General features: G+C 42.9%; 1 protein-coding gene across 3 annotated transcripts in view; it reads left to right on the top strand.

Moving 5' to 3' along the window:
- NBAS (NBAS subunit of NRZ tethering complex) overlaps window positions 1-27,371 on the top strand; it is a 160,195-nt gene that overhangs the window by 77,334 nt on the left and 55,490 nt on the right. For all 3 annotated transcript variants that reach the window (XM_045580476.1, XM_036434642.2, XM_045580477.1), the window contains exons 27-35: window positions 1,710-1,772; window positions 3,592-3,714; window positions 8,744-8,846; window positions 14,255-14,484; window positions 17,450-17,562; window positions 18,753-18,866; window positions 19,366-19,479; window positions 21,771-21,928; window positions 22,660-22,749. In XM_045580476.1, coding sequence (XP_045436432.1) covers window positions 1,710-1,772; window positions 3,592-3,714; window positions 8,744-8,846; window positions 14,255-14,484; window positions 17,450-17,562; window positions 18,753-18,866; window positions 19,366-19,479; window positions 21,771-21,928; window positions 22,660-22,749 — 1,108 coding nt within the window. The remainder of the gene's footprint in view (window positions 1-1,709; window positions 1,773-3,591; window positions 3,715-8,743; window positions 8,847-14,254; window positions 14,485-17,449; window positions 17,563-18,752; window positions 18,867-19,365; window positions 19,480-21,770; window positions 21,929-22,659; window positions 22,750-27,371) is intronic.

Raw genomic sequence — 27,371 nt, 5'->3', positions numbered from 1 at the left:
TAGACATGACAGTCAGGGAGTTAGTATATTTGTTTCAAAGAGTAGATAGACAAAAATGTCTCTTCTGGGTATGAGGCTGAAAGCTATTTGGGCTTCAGTTGAATGATTTCTGATCTAACAGATTCTTTTTCTTTTGAAAACACAAAAAAATTTGATCCTCTTTTGTTACATTTCTTAATGATTGCATTTCACAATTATAATGTTTAAAATATCTTGGAATTGTACATTAGCTCCCTATTAAAATAGAGGACTTCAGAATATTTTCTGTGATTCTCTTTGTTCTTTGTGCCCAGTTAGACAATTTATATTCTCCCAGTGATTGTTTTGTTTATTTTCTTAGTGGTTCAGTGGTTGTTATTTACCAAATAGTAAACTATTTATTTAAATTTTTTCCATTTAGGGAACGAACAATCACTTACTAAATTTAATTAAACTTCTGTGCATGTTACCGAGGCAGCATACTTCATCTGGCTGAAAGAACCTTTTGTCATTATGTTTGTGCATGTCAGTTCACAAAGGAAGAACTATATTCTTGCAAATCAATAACAAATGTTTATTACAGAGCTATTAACTGATAATTTAAAAATATAATTCCTGGAAGTTAACGGAAGTTAGATCTCACAAGTGATTTTTTTTTTTTTTTGGAAAGATTTTAAGTGTAATGTGCCCTAATTTATCACGCTAGTCCAAGTCCTAAAACTTGGTTCAGAAAGATAGTATAATCTTTGTAAACTGCACTAAATAACTGCCAAGTAGATTTAGAATCAGGACAGATTGATGGTTTCCAAAACAGTGAGGCGTTTGTGTTCGTTAGGACATTTTTAATTGTCCAAGTGCAGACAAAGAATTTCACTCGGTCTCTTTGTTAAGAGAACCCTCCAGTCCTGCAGGAATCCAGTTGGTCAGTGCAGCAGTTCTGTGTTCCCTCCGTGGCTGGGACAGACACAGAGCTGGAGAGGATGGAAGAGACCTTTATAGCCGCTGCTAAACTTCCCTGCCCAATCGCTGCCTTCACTTGTACGTGCTTGTGCCATGCTATGGCTACCCTGCCGGCATGTTGCAGTAGTGTGTGACTTTTTCATGATAATGTTTCTCCTCCTCCCCTCTCCACCTGCTTCCTCTCCAAGGGTTTGCTTTTACTGATGGCTCTGCTTCCCCCTGGTTCCTTCGTAGTGAAGTGGATGCAGAGGGAGTGATGATACGAAAAAGGACCAAGGACTTAGGATCCTGATGGAAAATTCCCAGGGTGTCACAGGTGGTGTAGACAGGCCAAGAGAAAGCCATCATGCAGGGCCATTTTCTTATCTGCTCTATTGGATAAAAGGACAGAAGTAAATGACAGTTTCTTCCTTATCTTCTTAAAAGAGAAAAGACAATTGATTTATAATTCTTTCTTTGCGTGTGTCCTTTGGTAGAACTGAACTTAAGGGTTCTTTAGAAAACAGTTGCCCATGTCTTGCTAATGTATAACAGAGAGTTTCGTTCTGCTACAGTATGTTTTGTCTTAGTCTCTTGAGGCATGCAAGATGCAGAACGAGTTCAGGAGATAGGCCTGGAATCTCACCTGGACCGTGGAAACCTGTGCCTTATTAAATTCAGGAAACAGCGTATCTTTTCTTTCTTTCTTTTTTTTTTTTTTTTTTTTTTGTCAAGTGAGTTTTGAGAGCTACTCCTGGAATTTAATTGTAATTTATTTCTCAATTCTTTAGCCCTAAGACCGAGGTCACCGCCGCTCTTCATGACATGGTGGACCAGCTCGAGCAGATTCTCAGGTGAGAGCGATGACAGCCTGTGGCTCTGTGCCGATTAAGATTTAAAGTGACCAGAAATATCACTTTTAAATATGGCTAGCAGTTATTTCTAGTTTGAACCTATGTATGTTTGACTCTTGTGAATGAATTGTCTTCAAACAAATATACCAGAGCTTATTTTACAAACTGCTAGAGTAATAAGATCATGGGCTTTGGGACTGGTAGACCTGTGTTCAAAGCTAGGTGTTGCCATTTACCAATTGTGTGATCTTTGAGCCCTGGGTTTTGTATCGCTGATGAACTCATGAGGTTATGGAATTAACATTAGATTAAGCATTTAAAGTACTTTGCACACTGTAGGTACACAAAAAAAATATTAGTTCCTGTACTAATTATTGCATTTATCAGTAAATAGTGTGCATTATACTCTTAATTTCTCTTTTTGGGACAATACATTTGATTGAATATCCAAGGCACTAATGAATAGCAAACTACATTAGTGCCTTTAAGTAACTTTATTAATTTCTTTTACTGTCACAATGAAAAATAATATTGTCTTTTTTGAAGACTGAAATGTCCCAATTTTCCATTTAGAAAGTCTAATATTGTTTATTAGTATTTATTTTATTTATTTTTATATAAATATGTAATTATGCTTGTGTATAATTTTTAACTATTTGTATTAAAAATAAAATTTTAGGAATGATAAACTTTGTTCTTCCAATATGTAATTATAGAAATTATAGACAATAACATTGATTTATTGTGGTAATATGTAAAGTATTAATAATTTGGAATCTATGAATTAGAAATCATTTTCATTCAAATGAAAGGACTTTAGTGTAAAGATACTTTGAAGTTCACTGGGTTAAGTCAATATAGATTCATTGCTTACAAGTCTTCATGGTGGCCTTTGTCTCCTAATGAAACTGGGAGGAACTGCCTCAGAAATCTGCGGTGAAATAAACTGTATTTCACCCTCTGTCTCTGGTTGTAGCTGTGGGCGGTCCTCAGTCACTTACACTCTCATCCCTCCAGGGAGCAGTACCATCCTGTAGGTTCACCAGGCATTTCACTGGTGACCTTAATTGCTGACCTTTTAAAATAAGACCTTTTTAGTCCTGTTCCAACTCCTCACCATCAATAGGTGATAAATGTTTTGAGTGGGAGGTGACATGACCCATGAAACCTGTCTTTGCGAAGAGTGATTAAGTGCTCTCCAGTCTCTCCGTAAGCCCAGTACTAATTAATGCATAAATGTGAGGTCTGGCAAGGTAGTCCTGGTGTATGTCGCGCTGATAGTCATGGAATGGAATATCTCAGGAAGATTCATGTGAGACCAAGAAAGTTTGTGACATATTTTGTATTTTTATACAATGGATTCTGGAGGGAGATTGAGTCTTATGTTATTTCTGTGGCTTTCCAACTATGAAATTCTTTGCTTATTGCTTTTTTAGCAGCCTTGCCTATAACAAAATACTCAATAGGACTGTTAAGAGTTAAAGCTGGGTATTGAAATGATAAATTTGTCTTATTTTACTGACTTGGTGCTTTTAGAGTACAGGAAAAGAGTATTAAAGGATTTGGAGAGAAAGATAGTTGTGCTTTTTGGTGTGTTTGTGACTTCTTCCAAGCATATTGTAGTAAAAGTCAGGAGGGGAAAAACGATTTGATATGTAATTACTAGTTTGTTTTTTGCTGAGAATTAATGTAATATATAAAATTGGGTTGTTCTGGGTGTTGTTTTTTAAAATAGGAAATACCTAACTGCTACTCATATATTTAAGGTGCATAGACTTTGTTTGGTAGCCAGTCTTGAAAAGCCTTCTTTCCCTTCCAGCGTGTCAGAGCTTCTGGAGAAACATGGCCTTGAGAAGCCAATTTCATTTGTTAAAAACACTCAGTCGAGCGGAGAAGAGGCGCGCAAGCTGATGGTTAGACTGACCAGGCACACCGGTCGGAAGTGAGTAATAAAATTGGTTGATACTTGTATATGGTGAAAAATAAGGACTGCTCTTTTTTTTATTTATTTTTTTTTACTTCATTGAGTTATACATGACCCACAATAAATTGTGCATATTTAAAGAGAGTAGAGTTGGTTAAGTTTTGATAGATGTATATGCCCATGAAACCATCATTACATTCAAGTAATAAGCATATGAGTAAATCCTAAGCGTCTTCCCTTGCCCCTTTATAATTCCCTCCCTGCTGCTTCTCTCCATTACACTCCATCCCCTCTCCAGGCTACCACCGACCCCCTTTTTGTCCCTATATATTACTTTTCATTTCCTAGAATTTTGTGTAAAAGGAATCATATATTAAACACTTTTTGGGGGAGGGTTGTCACTTGGCATAATTACTTAATGATCCATCCATGTTGTAGCATGGATCAATAACTTATTTAATTTTATTTGCTGAGAAGTATTCCATTTATGTGGATTTCTCACACTTTGTTTATTCACCTGTTGATGGTCATTTGGGTTGTTTTGAGTTTTGGCTCTTACAAATAAAGCCATGAATTTCATGTCCCAGTCTTTGTATGGACATGCTCTTTCCTTTGGATGAATCCATAAGAGTGGAATGGTAGCATCATTTGGTAGGTGGATGGTTACTTTAAAAACCTGCCAAACTGTCTTCACAGTAATTGTATCATTTTCTCTTCTAACCAGTCTTGTGGGAGGGCTCTAGTCACTCCACATCCTCATTAGCACTTTGTCTTCTTCAGTTTAGCTATTCTAATAGGTGTATGGCGTGCTATCTACTTTTGGTTTTAATAGCTTTCTCTAAAGAGTAATAATGTGCTTACTTGCCATTTGGTCATTTTTAAAAATTAGGTTGTTTGCGTCTTTATTATTAATTTTGAGAGCTCTTACATGTTCAGGATACAAGTCCTTTATTAAATATGCTTTGCAAAGATTTTCTCTCATCTGTGCCTTTTCTTTTAAAGAGCATACTTTAAAATGTTGATGAAGTCCCATTTATTCATTTTTTTTTCTGTTTTGATTGTGTTTTGGACATCATATTAAAAGACTTTTCCCCACAATGATTTTTTATAGTTAGCAAAATTTTATACTGTGGGCCTCAAAATTAGCTAATATTAGTCTCCCAGCTTTGTTTTCCTTTTTTTGTTTATTTTGGGGTTTTTCTGTTTACATACGAATTTTAGAATTAGTTTGTCATTTTCTGCAAAAAACAATCTTTTGGATTTTTGATGGGGATTTTGTTGAGTCCGTAGATTCACTGGGAGAGCATTGCTGTCAGAAATTCGTATTAAGTCTTCCAGTCAGTGAACTCAGATGCTTTTCATTTACTTATGTCTTTAATTCCCTTTAATGACCTTTGCTGTTTTCAGTGTATAAGTCTTTTTATTCCTAAATATTTTATTATTTTTGGTGTTACTGTTTTTCATTTCATATTTGTATTGTTCCTTCCTAACGTGTAGAAATACAATTGAATTTTGACATGTTGATCTTGTGTCTTCCAGTTTTGCTGGACTCATTTATTAGCTCCAATAGGTTTTTTTGGGGGGAGATTCAGTAGAATATTCCACGTCACCCATGAACATAGATGGCATTACTTCTTTCTTTCCAATGTGTATGCTTTTTATTTATTTTTCTCTTCTTTTTTTATTGTGTTAGCATGCTATATTTTGTGGTATATGGCATGGTTCACAGTTCCTCCCGTTAGCATGTTATACCTTTCACTTTGAGTTAATTTGTGTTTTGTATTTGGAGTGCCCTTCTTGTCGGCAGCATATAAGTTGGGCCTTTTATGCTGGGATTATAAGGGAATTAATGCCCATTATACCTGCCCTCAAGCAGTACCAGCCATGAGGTGGCAGAAGCATAAACTTATACCTCCCAGGCGACTCCCGCAGTCAGAGCCTCAATTCACTGGAAAATTGCTTATGTAATGCGCCAGGGTTGGCTTGTTCAAGGACTCCCTCCTAGCACGTCCCCATTTTCGTGTCTGCCTCTCTTTCTACCTCTCTCTTTCCACAGTGCATTGTGGCTATCGACACAGGTGTCATATATTCCCTCTGACCGTAAGCTTCTCCAGGGCAAGTGTCAGATTCACCTACATTTAATATTTTACCTTACATGGCCCTCTCTCAATCATTACTAAGGGAGTAACTTAGAAGGTTTTGGCATCTTATATCTTAAGATTTCCTTACAACTGTAAATGAATGGTCAATATTTCTGATCATGCCAACGTGGAAGACACTCTTCAGTAGGAAAGCTCTGCTATTGCTGCTAGATTATCTGTCTTTCCGATGAGTCCCTCAGGTCCTCGTGACGTTCTGAAGTTCATTTCTGTCCTGGTGGTCTGCTTCCTGTATGGGAGGGTGGCCAAGCATGCAGAGACTGAAGATTCTCAGAGGGAAGGGGTGGGAGCACAGGAAGAGATTAACCACAGAACTTATGTGCATATATGCATAACCCATGGACACAGACAATAGTGCAGTGAAGGCTTGGGGAGGGGGAGGCAGTGAGGAGAGGGTAAATGGGGGGGAAAAAGGGTGCATATGTAATACTTTCAACAATAAAGATAAATTTAAAAAAAAAACACAAGAAAAAAAATCCCCCCAAAACCAAAGTAGTCAACTTGCAATGTATCACTTCACATACGCTACAGTAGCTTTGCCTTTTGTACCTAAGGCTTCTCTCATTCCTATTATGCCTGCGATGGATTTCTTTGTCTGTCACAGACCAAGTTCTACCACCTCTCTCCCAGAAGCTGCACTTCTATGGCAAGGCTGGAACTAACACAGACTGTTTGCATGCAGAGATCTCTCTGTTCATTTGCAACCCCCTTCAGGTTCTACTCCTGCTTCTTATTTACGGGAAGTGTTTGGAGGAAGCCATTGTAAATAATGCCCTATAATCTGTTTTAATTAGAACCTGTACGTACGGCCAGCCATGTGTGAGGGAACAATAATGCCATCTGTCCTGGCGTCGATGGCTTCCAGGAGAGCAGCTGGGCCGTGAGAACCTGAATGCAGCTAGACGGCGCCAGTCTGATTGCATCCACAGGTGCCAGGTGCACACGCGCTGCACCGAACGCTTTGCACTACTCTGTGGCCAAAGCTGAGGTGCCTCTGACTCCGGCAGCCCACCTACAGAGCTCACACACCAGGCCTCACTGTGCAGAACGTTTCAGGGGTTATCCTGGGAGGCTTGCCAACATATCAGTTTTGTGTGTGTATGCTGGGGGACAAGTTTCCTTTTATGCTTTATTGAATGTGGGATGGAAATAACCTTTTATTTTATGTAATGAATACTAAGTGCTATAAGCAAATAAAGCATATATTTATTAATAGTTTTAGGTGAAAAATTCCTGAAGACTAGAATTCTCAAATATATACTCCACCCCTCATGGCAATGCTGGTATAAACAAACCGTTCATTTGCCCCATTTTCAGTGCACGAAGAAGAAAAGATTCATGAAGAAGAAACATTCATTTGGCGTTTGACAAACACAGTGCAACACAAAACAAAACCTGCCCTTTTCACACAGCGAGATTCATGATCATGTAGGATTTCAAGATTAGAAAGTAAAGATAAATGGTGATTCCAGGCTCATACATGTTCCACAAGATGAACGATTGAAAGAGGCAAGAGGATTTCAAAGCCAGTCTACTCCCAGGAGATCATTGCTGGTAGCCATGCATGTGACCATAGAAAAACAAATATTTTTGTAACTTTCAGATTCATTCATTCACGTTTATGGAATATAATTTTATAGCAGAAAAGTGGGGGGAGTGTCTTCACACACTGTTGTTTAAGTTAATCCTCACAGTGTGCAGAAAGAGAATCTGAAGCTCAGAGAAATGAAGAACCATATTTAAATCCACACAGTGAGGACTGTTTATAGTGCTTAGGGGCATCTTGCTTCAGTGCCTGTTTTTAGCAAAGATACTCTCCCCCATTCCTTGTCCCTCGCTGAGATGCGCTCTCAGTGAGGAAACTGAAATTCAGGGATATTAAATAACTTGCTCACCACCGTGCAGCTGATAGGTGACTGGGTGGAATTGTTAGCAAAGCCCTTTCCTGGTCTGCAGGGGAGTCCGAACCGTTACCTCTCTAGCTCTGTCTCCCTGGCTACAAAGTCTGTGGTGTCTGATCACCCAGCTCTGGGCCTCCTGCTTGTGGGGCACCTTCCCCCTGGGTACCTCGCCCTGCCCTGGGGCGCGGGGGGAGGTTGTAAATGAGCACGGACACCTGGGTGTGGTCATTGGCTGTCCTTGAGGGGCCCCTGGAAACTCTGCCTATGGAATTGTTACAGAAGATACTGGCTCTTGTGGGGCACGGAGCTCTCTAAGCTAGAGAGGGTAGATCCTGCAACTACCCTGTGAGGCTGCATCTTCTTGCATCTGGGCTGGCACCCAGGAAGAAGACAACCCCGCCGTATCCCGTTTTGCTCTGTGGGCTGCAGCGAGGTCTCCCCTGAGAGGAACAGGGATGCCCCCTGCCGGCGATGTCCCTGCTGGTGTGCTGTGGGTCCGGCACCTGGACCGGTGCCACCTGTGGCCAGTGATGCCCTCTGGGTCCACGTGTGTAGTGGAAGTCAAGCAGACCTGGCTGAGGGCTGCAGAGTGAGGAAGATGGGATTGGAGACAAGTCCCCTGTGGCCCAGTGCTCTCTCTGCTCGATGCAGCCACTTGCTCACTGGCTTCGTTTGGCCCCAGGCCCTCCCAGGTTGTTTACCTTGGCCGTAGCCTGGTAGCACTCTAGGCTGCTGATGATGGGGCTCGCCTGGCAGCATCCCTGTCACTGATGCGGAGCTGCCCGACTTTCCTGTCCTCAATCCAACATTCTTCCTGCAGAGTCAGATGAGAGACGTTTCTGTTGATTATTTGGGAGCTTGTGTGGCATACAGAATGTTGGGACCAGTTTTGTGTGTGTGTGTGTTTTTGTTTTCCTGGGTGTTTTTTCCCCCCTCTTGGCCAGTGAAGAGATTTCATGATTTATTATTTCCTCCTCCTTCCCCCAGGCAGCCTCCCGTCAGTGAGTCCCACTGGAGGATGCTGCTGCAGGACATGCTGGCCATGCAGCAGAACGTGTACACGTGCCTGGAGCCGGAGGCTTGCTATGAGGTAACCCCATGGGTGTGGCTTCTCTCCTTGGACTTAGAAATCGTGGTTGATGCAGATAGTTTATTGGACTCACGGTGAGGAGCAGTAACTTCGCTGTAAGTGGTCCTGTTGAGTAAGAGCTGGTGACCGAGGAGTGTTTCCTAGTTTGAGCGCCCTCCTACCTCACTTCCTCTCTCCTCTCGCTGTTCATCGCAGCCCCATTCAGTGAGTGGGTTGGCAGGCCTCAGCTAGGGAACTCTTGAGTCACACTTGACCCCCTCCCTTCCCCAGTTCTGGTCACAAAAGCTTACTTACCTTATTTACTGAGAAACCGTCCTGTCTTCACTTCCCTTCCAATAACCCTCCACCTCGTCTCCCTGCTTCTACGTCCCACATTCACAGGGACTCCCACTCTTCTTCTAAACAGACTTTCCAGACGCTCCCCTCCTAACTTTGCTGCTGGTTCTTTATCAGTTACCAGCAATCACACCCTTCTCGGCATGGCCTGGGAACCGCAGCAGATTCCCGCCTCCCTGTCCTGCTCACCTCTGACATCCCTGTGCCCACTCACCTCTGACATCCCTGTCCCGCTCACCTCTGACCTCCCTGTCCCTCTCACCTGACATCCCTGTCCCGCTCACCTCTGACCTCCCTGTCCCGCTCACCTCTGACCTCCCTGTCCCGCTCACCTCTGACCTCCTTGTCCCTCTCACCTCTGACCTCCCTGTCCCTCTCACCTGACATCCCTGTCCCGCTCACCTCTGACCTCCCTGTCCCCACTCACCTCTGACCTCCCTGTCCCGCTCACCTCTGACATCCCTGTCCCCACTCACCTCTGACCTCCCTGTCCCTCTCACCTCTGACATCCCTGTCCCCACTCACCTCTGACCTCCCTGTCCCGCTCACCTCTGACCTCCCTGTCCCCGCTCACCTCTGACCTCCCTGTCCCCGCTCACCTCTGACCTCCCTGTCCCCACTCACCTCTGACATCCCTGTCCCGCTCACCTCTGACCTCCCTGTCCCGCTCACCTCTGACCTCCCTGTCCCGCTCACCTCTGACCTCCCTATCCCGCTCACCTCTGACCTCCCTGTCCCCACTCACCTCTGACATCCCTGTACTGCTCACCTCTGACCTCCCTGTCCCCACTCACCTCTGACATCCCTGTCCCGCTCACCTCTGACCTCCCTGTCCCCGCTCACCTCTGACCTCCCTGTCCCGCTCACCTCTGACCTCCCTGTCCCGCTCACCTCTGACCTCCCTGTCCCGTTCACCTCTGACCTCCCTGTCCTGCTCACCTCTGACATCCCTGTCCCGCTCACCTCTGACATCCCTGTCCCCACTCACCTCTGACCTCCCTGTCCCGCTCACCTCTGACATCCCTGTCCCCACTCACCTCTGACATCCCTGTCCCCACTCACCTCTGACATCCCTGTCCCCGCTCACCTCTGACCTCCCTGTCCCGCTCACCTCTGACCTCCCTGTCCCGCTCACCTCTGACCTCCCTGTCCCCCTCACCTCTGACCTCCCTGTCCCGCTCACCTCTGACCTCCCTGTCCCGCTCACCTCTGACCTCCCTGTCCCGCTCACCTCTGACCTCCCTGTCCTGCTCACCTCTGACCTCCCTGTCCCGCTCACCTCTGACCTCCCTGTCCCCGCTCACCTCTGACCTCCCGTCCCCGCTCACCTCTGACCTCCCTGTCCCCGCTCACGTCTGACCTCCCTGTCCCCCTCACCTCTGACCTCCCTGTCCTGCTCACCTCTGACCTCCCTGTCCTGCTCACCTCTGACCTCCCAGGTGCCCGTGCTGTCTGCTCCCGCAGGTCTGGCACAGACCCCTCCACGTGCCATGCTGCTTCATGTTTCTTTTTAAAAAAACATATATTTTATTGATTTTTTTACAGAGAGGAAGGGAGAGGGATAGAGAGCCAGAAACATTAATGAGAGAAGCATCGATCAGCTGCCTCCTGCACACTCCCCACTGGGGATGTGCCCGCAACCAAGGTGCATGCCCTTGACTGGAATTGAACCTGGGACCCTTCAATCCCCAGGCCAATGCTCTATCCACTGAGCCAAACCGGCCAGGGCTGCTTCATGTTTCTGAACTGCACGCCTTGTGCCCTTTGCCTGGAATACTTATTTCTCTTTCCTTTATTTGAAAATTGCTGATCATTTTCCAGACTCAGCTCACTGCACCCTCTGCAGAGCCTTCCTCTGTCCTCTTGGGTGGCTTGCCTTTCTCATCAGCGCAGTTCCTGTTTCTGCGTGTTCATTCCATGTGGCCGTGATTGCCTCCGTGGGCACCACCACATCACGTTCACCCCGTTCCCCAGTGCACAGCGTGTCTGGGACATAGCGGCTCCTGCAGGCGGGCTGTTAATGCCTGGGAGGCTGCTGATGAGGGTTTACTCATTATTTTGGGAGATATGTGTTTTATACCAAATTTCTTAGTTTGCATAGAAAACTTATCTAACCTATTTTTTAATTTTAAGAACAAAAAAGGGTTCTTATTTGAATTTTCCTATTAAATAAGCTTGATACAAAATATAGACTTTTTTCTTGTGTCACTGTGCTCTGCGAAGCGTGACCCGTGGATCAAACAAGAATTACAAAAATAGGCGCTCTTTTATGAAGTGGGCTGGTATTTTAATTCAAGGCGATTTTAACAAAAGAGCATGTAGACTTGAGAAATAAATGGATGGCTTTAAATCTGAGCTTCAGGTTTTTAAATGCTTGAACAAGTATAAAGTTTTTATTTATGGTTACAGTCTCAGACCATGTACCACTGCCAGTAACTTCTCTTTTGTATCTACTGTGGAACTTGAATTCCAGGTTCAGGGTAAAAATATCTGTATGCACATGGGGTCCAAACCTGTCATTTGTGTGTCTGAATTGGTGTCTTTAAGGTGGAGTCACATTATTTTATTTTCCTGTTTCTGATTCTGATTGAAAAATTGGCAATAAGTACATTACACTTGAACTAGCTCCTGTGTGGACCAATGTGTCATAAACAACTTGACATATTAAGTCACTTTTATTATATGTTAACACCTTTCCATTAGGCTTTGGCATTTCAGTGACTTTGGCCATTAGTTTCTCCCCTTGGAGAAAACATTTGAAAGCAAATTGTAGCAGTTTTGTACGTTCTAGAAGTAGGTAATATAGATTTGGCAAACTTACCTTGTTAAATATTGTTTAATACCTTTTAAATTATACTGTATCGTCTTGCTGACTTTTGGCCAATACATTAGGTTTTGCTGTCCCTGGAAAATAATTTGTAATCTCATTGGCACCATTTTGAAAATATTTTACAGCCTAAAGAGCAGAACTTTGTGTTCTTCATTTTAGCAAAGCCTGTTAAATTTATTTATTTATTTATTTATTTATTATTATTATTATTTTTTAAATATATTTTATTGATGTTTTTACAGAGAGGAAGGGGGAGAGATAGAGAGCTAGAAATGTCAACGAGAGAGAAACATCGACCAGCTGCCTCCTGCACACTCCCTACCGGGGATGTGCCCGCAACCAACGTACATGCCCTTGACCGGAATCGAACCTGGGACCTTTCAGTCCACAGACCTATGCTCTACCACTGAGCCAAACCGGCTTCGGCAAAGCCTGTTAAATTTAGAGTGAATCGTATTTTTCAGTATTGGGCATTGGCTGCTTACAAAGGATCAGAGAAACTGTTATATCCATGTTATGTGGGTCACGTGGAGTGAGCCATTCTCACCTGTTAGGTATAAATGATTAGGATGATGTGCTTTCTGTCACAATCAATACTTTTATTCTTACCCGTAATTTCAGTAAAGGCCTGGCTAAAGATGCTTTCCTCAGAAGCCTAGAAACGTGAAAACCGGACCATCTTACTAATGACAAAGAGTCTTACTAATTACAAGGAAACTATTTTTTGTCACAGAATCTTTTTTTTAACCTTTTCTATTTTTGTGCTACCTGCATCCACAGTGGCATTTTTGGGGAGAGCATTCTTCAGGAAGTCTTCGAACTAATTACATAGTAATATTAGTGTAGGTTTAAAAGGCTGTCTTTATTTAAGACTTTTCTGAAATAAGTAATCTTCCTTTTTGTGATTAGTAGTGGTTTAATTTTTTTATACTCACACATTTTCTACAATAAATTCTAATTCATACTTGCAGTATTCTTGTGTTTTATTTTTATTATTAAATGTATTGGGGTGACATTGGTTAATAAGATCAGACAGGTTACAAGTGTACATTTCTACGAAACATGATTGCATTTTGTTTCCATCACCCAAAGTCAGATCATCTTCCATCACCATATCTTGGCCCCCTTTAAGCTATCTTAAATATAGGAAACAGTTTATGTCGGTTGGTGCTATTTGTTGCCTGGTAGAATACAGTTATATTTGCATGAGTACCTTCCATCAGTGGCTCTTGTTTCATTTAAATAACTTTAATTTACAGATTGGAAAAAAGCCTCCATGTTATATGGTACATTGTAATTTCAATGGCTCAGTCTCGGTAGGACATTGATAGCTTGGCTGTTTTATTATAGTTAGTGAGACTGAGTTCAGATGCTTTAAGCCACATGTGTCAAACACAAGGCCCGCGGGCCAAATCCGTCCTGCCAGGCCTTGCAATGTGGCCCGCACCGCGCTGTCATCACTGCACTCCGCTGCGTTTCCATCACAATGACAGTTTATGACTGTTCAGTAAACCATTCGGCCCGCGATTTAGGCTGGATTTTAGATTTTGGCCCCTTCTCTGATTGAGTTCGACACCCCTACGTTTAAGCAGTCATTAATTATATGTATTATATTCAGACTTTTTATTTTTAAAAACTGAAGTGGCTGTAACTAGTTTAAACAGAGTGGCCAATAGATTCTGTTTTTGATTGAGAATGAACTTTAGATATTTGACTTAAATATTCATTGTAACACAATTGGAATATTATGTTTAATACTAGTGGCCCAGTTCATAAATTCGTGCATGTTGAAAAGAAATTAATTAGAAGAAATATTTTAATATTGCTATGCACCCTTTCTCTATAATAGAAGTGTCAGGTCAGTCACTTAGCCTTTTACATGCGCCAGCAAGAGCTTTATATGTATCACACCTGCTTGAGTCAATGTTTATTTTTAAATTGCCAGTGGGCATCGTATGTACCAGTCAGATTGGACGTACGGTTGGTCACTTAGCCTTATATATATAGATTGTTTGCTTGGTTAAATTATTCCTTCTAGAAGAGGGAGTTCTTTAATTGAGGTGAGATTAACATAACATAAAAATGTGCTTCGTTACCATTTAGAGTATTTCCAGCGTACGCAGCTGCTACCTCCAGGGTGGGGGTATTTGTAATTTACTTCATTTGGACAGCAGAGCCTTCCTTGGGTTGAGAGTGGAATCCTCCTTTTTTCAGCACTCATTCCAGTTTCTTGTCCCCCCAGATATTTGCAGAGAGTCTCCTGTGCTCCAGTCGCCTGGAGAACATCCACCTGGCCGGGCAGATGATGCACTGCTGCGCGGGTGCCGCCAGCCTGCCAGCGAGCGCCGCCCCCAGAGGGAAGGCCCCGCACAGGGTGGGCTACGAGGCCAGCGTGGGCCTGGTGCTGGCTGCCAGCAGGGAGTACTTCAACTCCTCCACCAGCCTCACCGACAGCTGCATGGACCTGGCCAGGTAGAGGGGCCGTGTGCTTCCACCCGAGGGCGGGGCGTCAGAACACACAGACAGCACCTTCAGTTTCATTCTTTACTGGCCACAGCCATGAACACACCTACACCCTGACTGCGCTGTATGGGGCGCAGTTATTTATTACTTGCATAGAGAATAAGCTTCGTTATGTTATGAATATTCATCAGCTTCCCCGAGACCCTTTTCCCCCGGAACGCTCCCCACCGTCGTCATTTCTGCTGATTGTCCATAAGCTGTGTTCCTCCTCTGTGGGGAGAGATTCGAGTGACAGCCTGGAAGTTCAAGTTCTGGCAGTGCCCAGCACAGTGAGGTGATGCTGCCTCCCCCCCATGGCTTCCACTCTGACTAGATGATAAAGCTTAGAGTTCCCTTCCAGGTGGAAATTTCCCGAATATGAATTCAGCTCCCCATTGGCCTGTTGTACTGGAAGTTCAGAGTTTACCTTTTTTAAAAAAATATATATATATATTTTATTGATTTTTTACAGAGAGGAAGGGAGAGAGAGATAGAAAGCTAGAAACGTCGATAAGAGAGAAACATCAATCAGCTGCCTCTTTCACACCCCATACTGGGGATGTGCCCGCAACCAATGTACATGCCCTTGACCGGAATTGAACCTGGGACCTTTCAGTCCGCAGACCGACGCTCTACCACTGAGCCAAACCGGTTTCTGCCAGAGTTCACCTTTTAACTGTTGATCCTTAGGACCTTTTTTTTGGCATAAGGAACACTTGCCCTTTGCCTGCCTTAAACATTTTAACTGTGTTACCCAGTTTTTCTTATCTATAAATGATCTTTTCAATTGCTATCAGAATTTTTTTAAAAATTTGATTGCTATTCTTTCCTCTTATGGTGTGGTCTTTTGTGTCATCCTTTGGAGGTTGTTAATTCCCAAGGCCATTAAAATAGTTTTATTATTGTTTTTTACCACTCTGATGGTTTTATTTTTACATTGGAACTTTATGCCCTTTTGGAATTTATTTTGACATAATGATTGTGGAAGCTATTTAGATTTATTTTCCCCGAAAATGACTAGTTATTTCAACTCTACCAAAACTTCAAGGTAACTTTTTCTTCCAGTGATATCTTACCACAGAGAAAATAATGTTTTCTCAAACCATGGACTTGACGAAGTTGTTCAAGTATTAAATTTTTCCTTCTCTCTCAAGGGATTGCATGTCAGGCGATGAAAATCTCAGACAGAGTAGCCTTTGACACTGGGAGTGGTTTGACCTACATCTTCTTGGCAGGTGTCCTCAGAGATCATTTTAAAAACTGCTTTACCTGTATGTCCCCTTCATCCCATTCCTTTTTCTGCCCTCGGACAACCTTCATCAAAAGATGTCTTAAGTCTATAATGTGGCACCAAACTGAGACCTGTGAGCTGGATGTATTTAAATGTTCCCACTGGCCCATACATTCTTATTGGTTAAACTGTTATTTATTAACTAATATTTCTTATAGAGGAAGCAGTTATGAATATTCACAAGGTAAAATAGTCAAACAATCCAGAATGGCTATATATGGACAATAAATCTTCTCATTCTAGTTTCTCTGACTTTATGCCTCAGCTTTTTTTTTATTTTTTATATTAGTGTCCTACCAAAATATTAAATGTTACCTTCTTTCCTAAATCACAAGTAAGTGCTTACTACTTCTACGTACTTTTCTGTATCTTGCTTTTTTTTCATTTATGATCTATATTGAAGATTTTTCCATAAGAATACATACAGTTTTACTACATGTGAACTTGTTTTATTCTTCTTTAATGGTTATACAGTATTCCATTGCTTGACTTTTATATAATTCATTTAATTCGTTCCTGATTTAGTGCATTTTATTTTAGAAACATTGTGGTAGAGAACCTTCATAATTATGTCTGGGTGAGCCTGGCTGTATATATTTTTCGAGCTGGAATTCCTGGGTTCAGAGCAAAGTGCAGTTAGAATTTTGGTAGCTACTACAGAGGTTATATATCTTTGTACCTGAATCAATAATTAGTGTGTGAGTCCTCATCTGAATTAAATTCTACAATTTTGCAAGAGCAAGCAAGGCCTTTATCTATCACTCAGTCATACAGATGCTCATTGGGGCCCGGAGGTCTTCACCTGACCATTTATGATGTCTGTCTGATGGCCTTTCTAGTCTCGTCTTTCAACATTGCTCTCTGCGCACCTTTCAGAAAATAACTTTTTGTTAATTAAAAATATTTATTAAATTCATTGTCTTTGTCTCCGGATTATTTTTAAAGTATGTTTTTATTGATTTCAGAGAGAGGAAGGAAAAGGGGAGAGAGATAGAAACATTACTGATGAGAGAGAATAATCACTGATTGCTTGCCTTCTGCACACTCCTTACTGGGAATCGAGCCTGCAACCCTGGGCACGGGCCCTGACTGGGAATCCAGCCGTGACCTCCTGGTTCACAGTTTGTTGCTCAGTCACTGAGGCACACTGGTGAGGCAGTCTCTGGATTTTGAAGAATTTGTTTAAAAAACTTCAAAGGAATTACAGATTCTTAAATTAGCAAATCACTTTCTGTTTTTATTGCTGCATTACATTACCAGTTGCTTCTTCCCTTTTCAGGTCTCGGGGGAGACAAATTGTCACCGAATCAAGACGTTTCTGTTTTTGCTATGATAGAAGAATAGCTGGGAATTACCTGCATCCCGTCTTAATTCTCATCCTTTCTATTGCCTTCCTTTCAATGTAACCCTGCACAAATCACTCACCTCTCTGAGCTCCGGCATTGGCTTCCTCCAAAAGCGAACGGTGCTATTTGCCTGTCTCACAGGCTTGTCCTGAGGACTGAGAGAGATACAGAGAGCATCTACAGAATACGTGGAAGTAGTAGGTTTTTGATAAATATGTGTTGGATCTTACGTTCAGTATACAAAGGCAACTTAGCCAAGCTTGTTCCTGCTTTTTAAACTGGGTCTCATTTCTCGAAGGTGCTGCTTACAGCTGATAACAGACAAGCCCCCTGCCATTCAAGAGGAGCTGGACCTTATCCAAGCCGTCGGCTGCCTAGAGGAATTTGGGGTCAAGATCCTGCCTCTGCAAGGTGAGTTACCTTCTTAGTGTTGCACTGACCACCTGTTTTGCATTAATTTCCTACCGTTTCTTTTTAGGTTTTTAAACGAAAGAGTACCTTTGGTTATTTAATCCATCAGCACTAGATCCCGCCCATTTTTCAAATGAAACTTAAGTGGGACCCAGAAGAAAAAATAAAACCGACATTTTATCACAATTTTATTTTTTCAAGGTTTTAGTTATGACACTGAAAAAAATAACATTAATACCAGCAGCGAAGCTATTGGATAAAAACAAAGACAGAAGTTGGGATTATGGATGAGAATAGCAGGTTCACATCAATTTCGGTGTAGTTTATTTCTGCATTTTGTTTTAGTTGTATAGATTTAGTAGCTATACATGATAGTATTTTATTTCTTTTTATGCTAACTGAAGTATATTCTTTAATTAGATCTATAATGTTACTTTAAAAGAGGGGATGACAAGAAATTGCTGTTTAGAGTTCAATTATTAGCAATAATTGCTCAAGCTATTGCTAATACTAGGCTCTACAGCAGCAATTATCAACCTGTGGGTCGCGACACACAGGTTTAGAACTGCTAGCAGGGTCGCCTAAGACCATCAGAAAACACAGATATTTACATTATGATTCATAACAGTAGCAAATTTACAGTTATGAAATAGCAACAAAAATAATTTTATGGTTGGGGCTCACCACAGCATGAGGAGCTGTATGAAAGGGTCGCAGCGTTAGAAAGGTTGAGGACCACTGTAGTAGAGGATCCCATTCTTAATAAGCATGTCTGTGAATGTCAGTAGTAATAATAATAACGAATACTTAGTGATTTTATGTTCTATGTATACTTTATGTGTATTTATGCATTCTCATACATGTCCTACAAAGTAGTGATTATTGTGCCTTGATTTCATCCTAGAAAGCAGAAACAGTAACAGTCAATAAGCCAGCTGGTAGGAAATAAAACACTTTCTTCCTAGCTTCCAAATGCCAGTTCATGTGCTGCTTCAGATGTTTGGCGGCAGAAAAGATCCATGTTGTACATTCTTTATTCAGAAGCGACAATAACTTTCACTTTTTAAAAGTTGTGTCTTTCACTCCTTTTGACCGGGAGGCCAGCACAGCTCTCATTCGTTTAGCTGTCTTACCTTAGGGGGGTCATGTGCCCGTTGCTGATGCCTGTTCCTTGGTCTCTGTCTCTGCAGTGCGACTGCGCTCCGACCGGGTCAGCCTCATCAAGGAGTGCCTCTGCCAGTCCCCCACGTGCTACAAGCTGTCCACCAAGCTGCTGGGCCTCGCTGAGCTGCTGAGGGTCGCTGGTACGTTCCGAGTGCTAAACTGCAGAGGAAGGTTTCTGTGTTACTCCCATCACTGTCCCGGGCGGACACAGAATGTACCAGGGTATGGCAAGCTACTTCTTTTCTGGGAAGATGGGAAGATTATAAAAATGTCACGTGGGCCTCTTAACACACCGTCTTTCCCACCGCACTCTGTCAAAGGAAATCGCCAGCCAGCCGTCATGCAAGGGGCGGGCATTAAGCTGCATCGTTAGAAGGGAGAATCTGTGGTGCAAGTCCTGTTTCATGAACCCAAAGCCTGTCATGTCCTCATTAGCCTTCTCTGCTTCCGGCCGGACAGCAGCGTGTCTTTAATAGTTTCTAGTCCCAGGTAAAAGCTGCTGTGAACTTTTGTCCTATCATCTTTTAAAACTGGTTCCCTCTTGACTTTTTATTTTCAAATTACTTTGGAAGATGGGTTTGTGAGCTTGTTGATGAATCGATGCTGTGAAACCATGAAGTCATTTGTGTGTGTTTACAGGTGAAGACCCAGAAGAGAGGCGTGGCCAGGTTCTGGTCCTTCTGGTGGAGCAAGCGCTCCGTTTCCATGACTACAAAGCAGCCAGTGTGCACTGCCAGGAGCTGATGGCCGCAGGTGAGCTAGGCCGCCCTTAGCCCTTTGCTCAGGCCCCCTTTAGGCGATGCTGATGGAAGGGTCTGCTCTGAGACCCGCCGGCCTGGTGGTCAGCTGGCGTTTGTTCATGAGATGGGAAGCATCTTGTGAGCACTGGGAAGTGTGTATGCCATGTGCTTGTGCATGCATCTAAGTTCCTTAATGGGCTCGGAGCTTGTATTGTATCTGAGATTTTGGTTGCTTTCCATTCCCCATTAAAACAGCCTCATAAGTTTAAGAGCAATTTTATGTAAAATATAGTGTCTTTTTATGTATTTGTTATTTAAAAGTAAATCTAAGTTTTCGCAATAGCTACCATTTGTGACTATAGTCAGTAGTTTTATTCTTTAAAATATTTTTAGAAGATGGGGTAGTGCTTTTTAAACAGAAATTGAAAAATTGGGAAGTGGTTTGAAGCCCTAAAGTTTTGTGTATGGAAATTCTAATTCAGCTCTGTGGAGGATAAGCAGATGCTGTTGTAGAATAGTTTTGCTGGTAAACCACAGCGCGTTCCCCAGTGGGCGAGGGCCGGATATCGTCTTATCCCGGCTCTGCTCTGAAGGATCGACTTGTGCAGCAATGCCTGACTTCATGGAAGGCCGAGCACATCTCTTCCTCCCTCCATGCTTTCAGAGCCAGCAGTTCAAGTGCATTGCCTCACTCTGTGATAATTCACAGAGCCGGGCACCTGTGATTTGTGCACCTTTGGTATGCATTCTGTTAGTTATTTTGCCACATATTAAAAAGGTAAGGAAGACTTTATTTAGCACTTTTGCAGTGAGGCAATTGCAATAGGGGAGAGAGGCCAAGCTGATCTCTGAATGCAAAAAAGACAACTAATCTCTGGATGCATAATGGCAGGGTTCTTGCTGAAGGCAGGGCAGGCAGTCAGACATCCAGGGTGAGGGGTAAGGAGGTCCAGGGTGATTAGTGATCAAGGGTGGGCGATCCCCTGTCACCTGACTTAGCAGGATGCTTGCTGAAACTGGGCTCTGCGGGCTCCTTGGGCACTACAGGGACTGAGCTGAGCGGGAGTCCTGGTCAGAACGAGGGTGAAGAGGAGCCTGCCCGTGGTTCAGGCAAGGAGAGAGCTGCTGTCGGTACAGCCGTGAAAGTGCTTCACACACGGGGACGTCTCACGGTTTACAACCTCAGCATTAGAAAGGTCTTTCATACAGAGCCGTGTTCTGGAATACTAACCAAGTGACTTTGCAACATGAAGTTAAAAATAATTGTGGTTTTCTGGAAAACCATTGTTTTCTTAGAGAGCTTTCTAATTTTATTTCCGTTGGTGGTACCTGGGTTGAGTTTTATTTTATATATTTATGGAAATTATTTTAGGTGAAAGCCTGCTTTCAAACTGGAACTCCTTGGAATGAGAATAAGAGTGTGATTTAAGGGCTCCCAGTGTGACGCTGTGTGTGTGTGTGTGGGGGGGGGGGGCGGGAAGGGGTCTTTGCTGGCAGGCAGGGATGACCGCTCCAGGCTCGCTCCGTGGGTCTCTCTTCGATAAAGGGAATGCGTCTGCGGAGCTGTCTAGAAGAATTTCTGTTTCCAGCACTTCGCAGTTTACAAAGTACTTTTAAATACAAGTGTCATTGGATCATTTCAACAGCCCACCCAGGAAGGCATCGTTATGCCACTTTGTAGTAGCAGAGGAGATGTGATTGCTTGGAACTTTCTCCAGCTCACACAGTGTGTGTAGCAGCTTGGGAAAAACCTTATGTTTTCTGAATGCAGACTTCCAGGTTTTCTGATATATATATCAGAGAGGAAAGGAGAGGGAGAGAGATATAGAAACATCAATGATGAGAGAAAAATCATCGATTGGCTGCCTCCTGCATGCCCCCTACTGGGGATCAAGCCTGAAATCTGGGCATGTGCCCTGACTGGGAATTGAACCATGACCTCCTGGTTTATAAATTGATGTTCAACCACTGAGCCACACTGATCGGGCCCCCAGACATCCCGCTTTTTACTAAAAATCCAAGTAGATTATTTGTAGTCATTGTCAGGCAATCTGAAACTTAAAAGGGTTTATCAGAAACATGTATGTGGAGTGGCGCTGAACAACTGGCTGATAAACCAGCGTCCTGCTTTTGGTCTGCCATGGTCCTCGTGTGTTTCTGCTTCTATAAAATTACGCATCACTGCGAACTATGGTTCTGCTTTGGTGACATGAGACCTGAGCAGAAAGACATTGACACTCTTTCTTTAGATTGGAGAGTTTTCTTCTTTTGAAGTCATTGTGTTTCTTCTTGTCAACTTGGCAGGTTATTCTAAAAGTTGGGATGTTTGCCGCCAGCTTGGACAGTCAGAAGGCTACCAGGACCTGGCCACTCGTCAGGAGCTCATGGCTTTCGCGCTGACACATTGTCCTCCCGGCAGCATTGAGCCCCTGTTGGCAGCTAGCAGCTCCCTGCAGACAGAAGTAAGTGCTTCCAACACTGTAGATCTCAACTGTGTGAAGGGCATTTTTTTGGGGGGGGGTTGGGAGAGAGTTGATCTTAGGTTTATAGTTATTTTAAGAAATATAAGCATTTTTATTTATAGAATAAAAATAGCTTGTTACTCATGTGAAAAGCAATTTGAAGCTATCAGGGTGTAAAACAGTATTGTTTTATTATAGCCAGGAAGAAAGGATACAAAGCAGGTGAGAGAAAAATAGAAATTAATATCAAGAAATAAATTACTGAATATAGTGGGGAAAGTTAGTGCTGTTAAGAATAAAACATAAGACGTCGTCATGTAAAATATATTCAAACCTTATGAATTCACACCAGTGGTGGCACCATCCCTTAGCGGTCCTTAGCGGGAGGGGAGTGGGCTGGGGGTGGGGTGAGCTTCCTAACACCTGCGGGGAGTTCTGCGTAAGGGAGGAGAGTGCTCCCGGGAGACACTGCCGAACAGAAGCAGAGGCCCTGGAATTCACACTCGCATGTGAATCGCACATCGCACATCGGGCTTCTCACGTGGTTCCACCTCTGAAACTGGGTCCTTGTGAAGCTGTCCCGAGAGCCCCAGGCCCCACCCCCCAGACTGTGCCGGAGGAAGCAGGCCTCATCTCCTCCAGAGAGAGCTTTCAGGTTTCCAGCCTGCGCTGTGAGGAGAAGCAAGGTTAGAAACCCAATTTCTTTATCACATGCCTTGTTCTTTTTTCAGATTCTTTACCAAAGGGTGAATTTCCAGATCCATCGGGAAGGAGAGGAGGGCATCAGTCCTGCACCGTCACTTAGCAGAGCGCTACAGGAGGTGAGCTAGGGTGAGGGGAGGGTTTGGAAGGTGGCTGGGGATGTACAGGACGCTGCGTGTGCGTGTGCGTGTGTGTGTGTGTGTGTGTGTCTGGTGCGCATGAGCATCCCTTTCTTCTGGCATCCACCCACCTGGCCTGGAGGTGTGTGCGGCCAGCTGTGCGCATGCTCGGCCTCTGTGGACACTCCATGGCCTCCCACAGGGTCTCGCCCATGACACCCTGACCACAGTGTTTGAGAGGGCCATTGAGTAGAGTCCACCTCCCCGCATGGTTGGTTTTTAAAACTTAGCCTGTTCTCTTGAGTGTCTATTGACATCTGTTTGTGATTTTGATTTAAATTTTTCTCATTACTAATGAGATGGGAGTTATCTTAGGAGAGATCCTGTTTTGAGAGGTACCTGCTGGATACTTTTGCCCATTTTTTATTGGCCTTTTTCCCTTTTCCTCATTGAGATTCTCAGGAATAAAATTTGTATGAATCACTTAAGGAGGAGTATACCACCGACACCTCTTTTCTCTCGGTCAGTGTTTGCTGCATGGAGTTTAGCTACCCATTGCTATGTCCGGCAACCTAAGACTACCATTTCTGTAAGTCGGAGTTTCTGATATACTCATGAGATAAAAGAGATGATAATCCTTTTTACATATTGGTTTTCCATAGGGTTCCTGTAATTAATAAGCTTCACTTCCTAAGTGTAAAATGGCCTTCATTTTTCCAGTAACTGTTTGGGAAGACAATTGGCTATATTCATTTTGCCAACTCCTCCGCGGTTGAATACCATACAGTGTACAGGAACTTCTAAAAGTCTGATGCAAAGCATCAGTTCTTGATGGTTAAGCTTTTTCTCAGAGTGAAATAAGTATAACTACCCTGTTCCCACAATTCTTTTATATTTAAACCTCACAAACATACATTGAATATACATGTGTAGCTCCAGAGTACTTGAAATGTGACTAGTGCATGTAACGAATCAATGTGACGTTTTATTTGATTTTAATCAAGTTAAATTTAAATAGCCACTCGAGGCCACTGCCTTCTAGACCGGACATCCCAGCTGTGGAAGATGAGCCTCTCAGCGGAGTTTTGGCTCTGCCTTCAGCACCACGGACAGCGGACTTTTCTGGGGAGTTGGGTGCACTCCCTTGAATGGAAGCCATAGCATTTCCCTGGTGCCTGGACCAGCGTGGGTGCTTTTGGACATTTGGCACGTTTTGACTTATAGTTTTACTGATCAGTTTCTGCTGGGTTTTCCTCGCTGGATGTGAACGCTCCTTGTGCTTCCTTCATGGGAATCAGAGCGGTTCTTATGTTGGCTTGATTACAAAATGGCGTGTGTTTTAGCAGTTGGCACATTTTCCCATCTTTCGAGGGCTAGTGGAAGACCTCCGTTTAGTGACATTCTTTATACCACATTTTTCATCTTTTGAGCCTAAGATCCTTTCCTACTTGTCCAGCACATCCCCATTTTGTCTGTCTCTCCAGCCTCCTCTCCTCTCCTGCCTTCTGGACACGTGCTGTGTTCCGGTCACAGTGACTGTACCACCATTCTCCGAGTAGTGCCATGACACCTTCGTGTTCGAGTTTGCTCCCTGCCTGTACTGCTCTCCTGTCTCGGCTCTGGTCACCCATCGAAAGTATCATCTTCCTTGTAAAGTTTTTCTGCCCCCACATTCTCCCATCCCTGTGTCAGCGTGGAGTGGTCTGTGTGGCATTGTCTGGTAACTGGCAGTGTGCCAGTTTTCTCTGCATTCTCTCCATGGAGTGCTGGTCACGTGGTGAATGCTCAGGAAATGTTTGATAAAGCCCTGTGGGGAAGCTCCCACCGCATAAAATTAGTCTGTGGTAAGTGTGAATTAGAAAGTACACTTCAGCCTAAAAACGAAAAGGAATTTCTGTTTAACACATCTGTGCGTGCTGTGGTGCCTGGGATTCTGCTAGGTTTTTGCCATTGTGAGGGGTGCACCATTTCTCTGTTCAGTGCAAAGTGTGTCTGCTGAGTTCAGCTCCGAAGCTCATTCTCAATCTCCATCCTTCTGTATAAAACCCATCAAAAGCCTTTGAGTCTTTTGGATTTCCTATTTTCTGCTTCTATGGATGAATTAGAAAGTGTGGCCTGACCCCTTGGTGGTTTCTTTGGAGTAGGACACGCTCTGTTACCACAGATGTGTGCCTGTCTCTCCATTAGACTCCCTTTGTAAGTGAAGGAGACCCGTGGTCCTTTACACATTCTGCTTAGCAAGGAAAAGGGATTCTTTCAAAATGATCCTCTGCCCACCATTTTTCTAGCTCCTCAAAAGCCGTCCTGTCTTCCTTTGTCCTCTTCCTGCAGCTGTAATACATCTAGATCTCGTGAAGTGCTAATCCAGACGCTCAGCCAGCACATTATGGCTCTGATTCATGAAGCACATTTCAGAATATTATGGCTGCTATTATTAGATTAAAATACAGGGCCCAGCTCGGAGATGCCGCGGTTACACATTAAGAGAGATGATAACCACATTAAATTACAACTCATAAATGAGAGCTGACTGGATGTGTAATCTGCTTAATGCTCAAGACTTTCATTACCGAGTTGTGGAAATCATGATTTTTATTTATACATCCCAGCAAAGTAAAGATGTAATTGCCATGCAGTAAGTAGCATTTGCATTGGCACCGCTGTGGCCTATAAGGGCGGAGATATTGCCTGTTGTCCCTGTGAACAAGATACTTGTTTATAAATAGAACAAAATGCATTGGGAAAAGCTACCAAAATTACACTTTTCCAGTTTCTTATTAATGTTGGTTATTATGTTTTTTTTAGATGTAGCAGTATTCTGCCACTTAGACTATATTAACATTTTGTTTAGCTAGGGTTAGTTATGTCGCTTAGCCAATGGTATTTTCCCCAGATGAATCTAATTAGAGCTGGAAATGGGTTATATACAAGGTTCCCATTAAAAAATCATTTTCACTGTGGGAAAACTTGTTCTGAACATTTTAAGTGGCTACAGATTGATTCAACTGGACAAATTAATGTTTACAGCTGGACCTGGACTCTAAGCAAAGGGCTGTTTTGAATTTATAAAAGGGTACATTAGAAATGCTATTTAAATAAAGGTGAGCACAATGGGAGTTATATTTTAATACCGTGGACAACCCTTTCCTTTTCCACTCACCAGTTGATAGATATTTGGATTGTTTCCACTTTGGAGCTTTCATGAGCAATGTTGCTACGAATGTTCTTGTACACGCCTTTGGAAATACTCTTTGCTGTCTAGGTACCTGGGAGCAGAGGCGCTGCATGGTGTGGTAGAGATTTGCAGAAACTGCCCATTGTTTTCGGAGTGGCTGCAGCATTTTCACTTTTCTCACCAGGAACCATCAGGGTCCCAGTTTCTCCACATGCTTCCTCATCAGCACTTGCTGTTGAAGGGCTGTTTGATTCAAATCATGTTTATGCATGTGTATGGTAGCTTATTCTTATTTTGGCATGCAGCATACATTTAAAAACTATTGTTATTGATTTCAGAGAGGAAGGGAGAGAGAGAGAAATAGAAACATGGATGAGAGAGAATCATTGACTGGCTGCCTCCTGCACATCCCCTACTGGGGATCGAGCCCACTACCCAGGCATGTGTCCTTGACCAGAATGGAAACTTGGGCCCTTGAGTCCACAGGCCTTCACTCCATTCACTCAGCCAAACTGGCTAGGGCCAGCATGCATTTTTGAAATAATTAATAACAATGATCATATTTTCATGTGCTTATTGGCAATCCTCTACCTTCTTTGGTGAAATGGCCATACATATTTTGCAACTGGATTATTTGTGTGTCCTTATGACTAAGCTGTAAGAGGTTTTTTGCTTTTAATTCTGGATACAAGTCCTTGATCTAATAATAGCAGATGTATGAATTGAAAATGTATTTCTCAGTGTTTGCCTGACACTTTACTTTCTTAATGGTGATGTGTGAAGTGCAAGGTTTTAAGTTGCTGCCCTCCCTCATTATTTGCTTTCACCGCTCGTAAGGAAGCTATGCCCAGCTCATGGGGTGCAAATTCACTCCTGTGCTTTTTCCCAAAAGTTTTATAGCTTCCTCTTCCATGTTATTGACAAGTTAGTAACAGTAAAAAACCACTTTTTATATGAAATAAGTACAGGCTTAATGAATGTCCACATGCAGAAACATGTATTTAGAACTGGACCTCATGCCCTACACAACAATTAACTCAACAGGGTCTTATCTGTTTTGCTTTTTTTTATGTTTCATGATAGCTTGTTCCTTCTAAAGAATATTAAATCTCATATATAGTATGCACAAAGACACAAATGAATATTTTGAAGCTTTAGATGAAATAATTTAGTCTGGAGTGGGTTTTTGATACTGTTACTGCTTTCCTGTCTGGCCCTGTACAGACTTCTTTTGTAAAACAAGGACAGTTGTTTCTAATGCCTCAGAACTGGATTGTCACCTAAATGTTGGCAAAGGATTGACAGTCACCTGTTTTTGGAATGCAGCTCTGTTATGGTGGGCAAACAGGTTGCCCAGAAATTAACCCTTATGATACCAGACACCAGAGAGAGCAACTCTTATAGGTAACCTCTAAAAGATGATCCACTCTGGTCACTGGTTAACAGG

Source organism: Pipistrellus kuhlii, unplaced genomic scaffold, assembly GCF_014108245.1.
Source record: "Pipistrellus kuhlii isolate mPipKuh1 unplaced genomic scaffold, mPipKuh1.p scaffold_m20_p_13, whole genome shotgun sequence".
Classification (NCBI taxonomy): domain Eukaryota; kingdom Metazoa; phylum Chordata; class Mammalia; order Chiroptera; family Vespertilionidae; genus Pipistrellus; species Pipistrellus kuhlii.
Note: the sequence above shows the minus strand (reverse complement) of the source record. Positions and strands in the feature narration are given on the sequence as shown.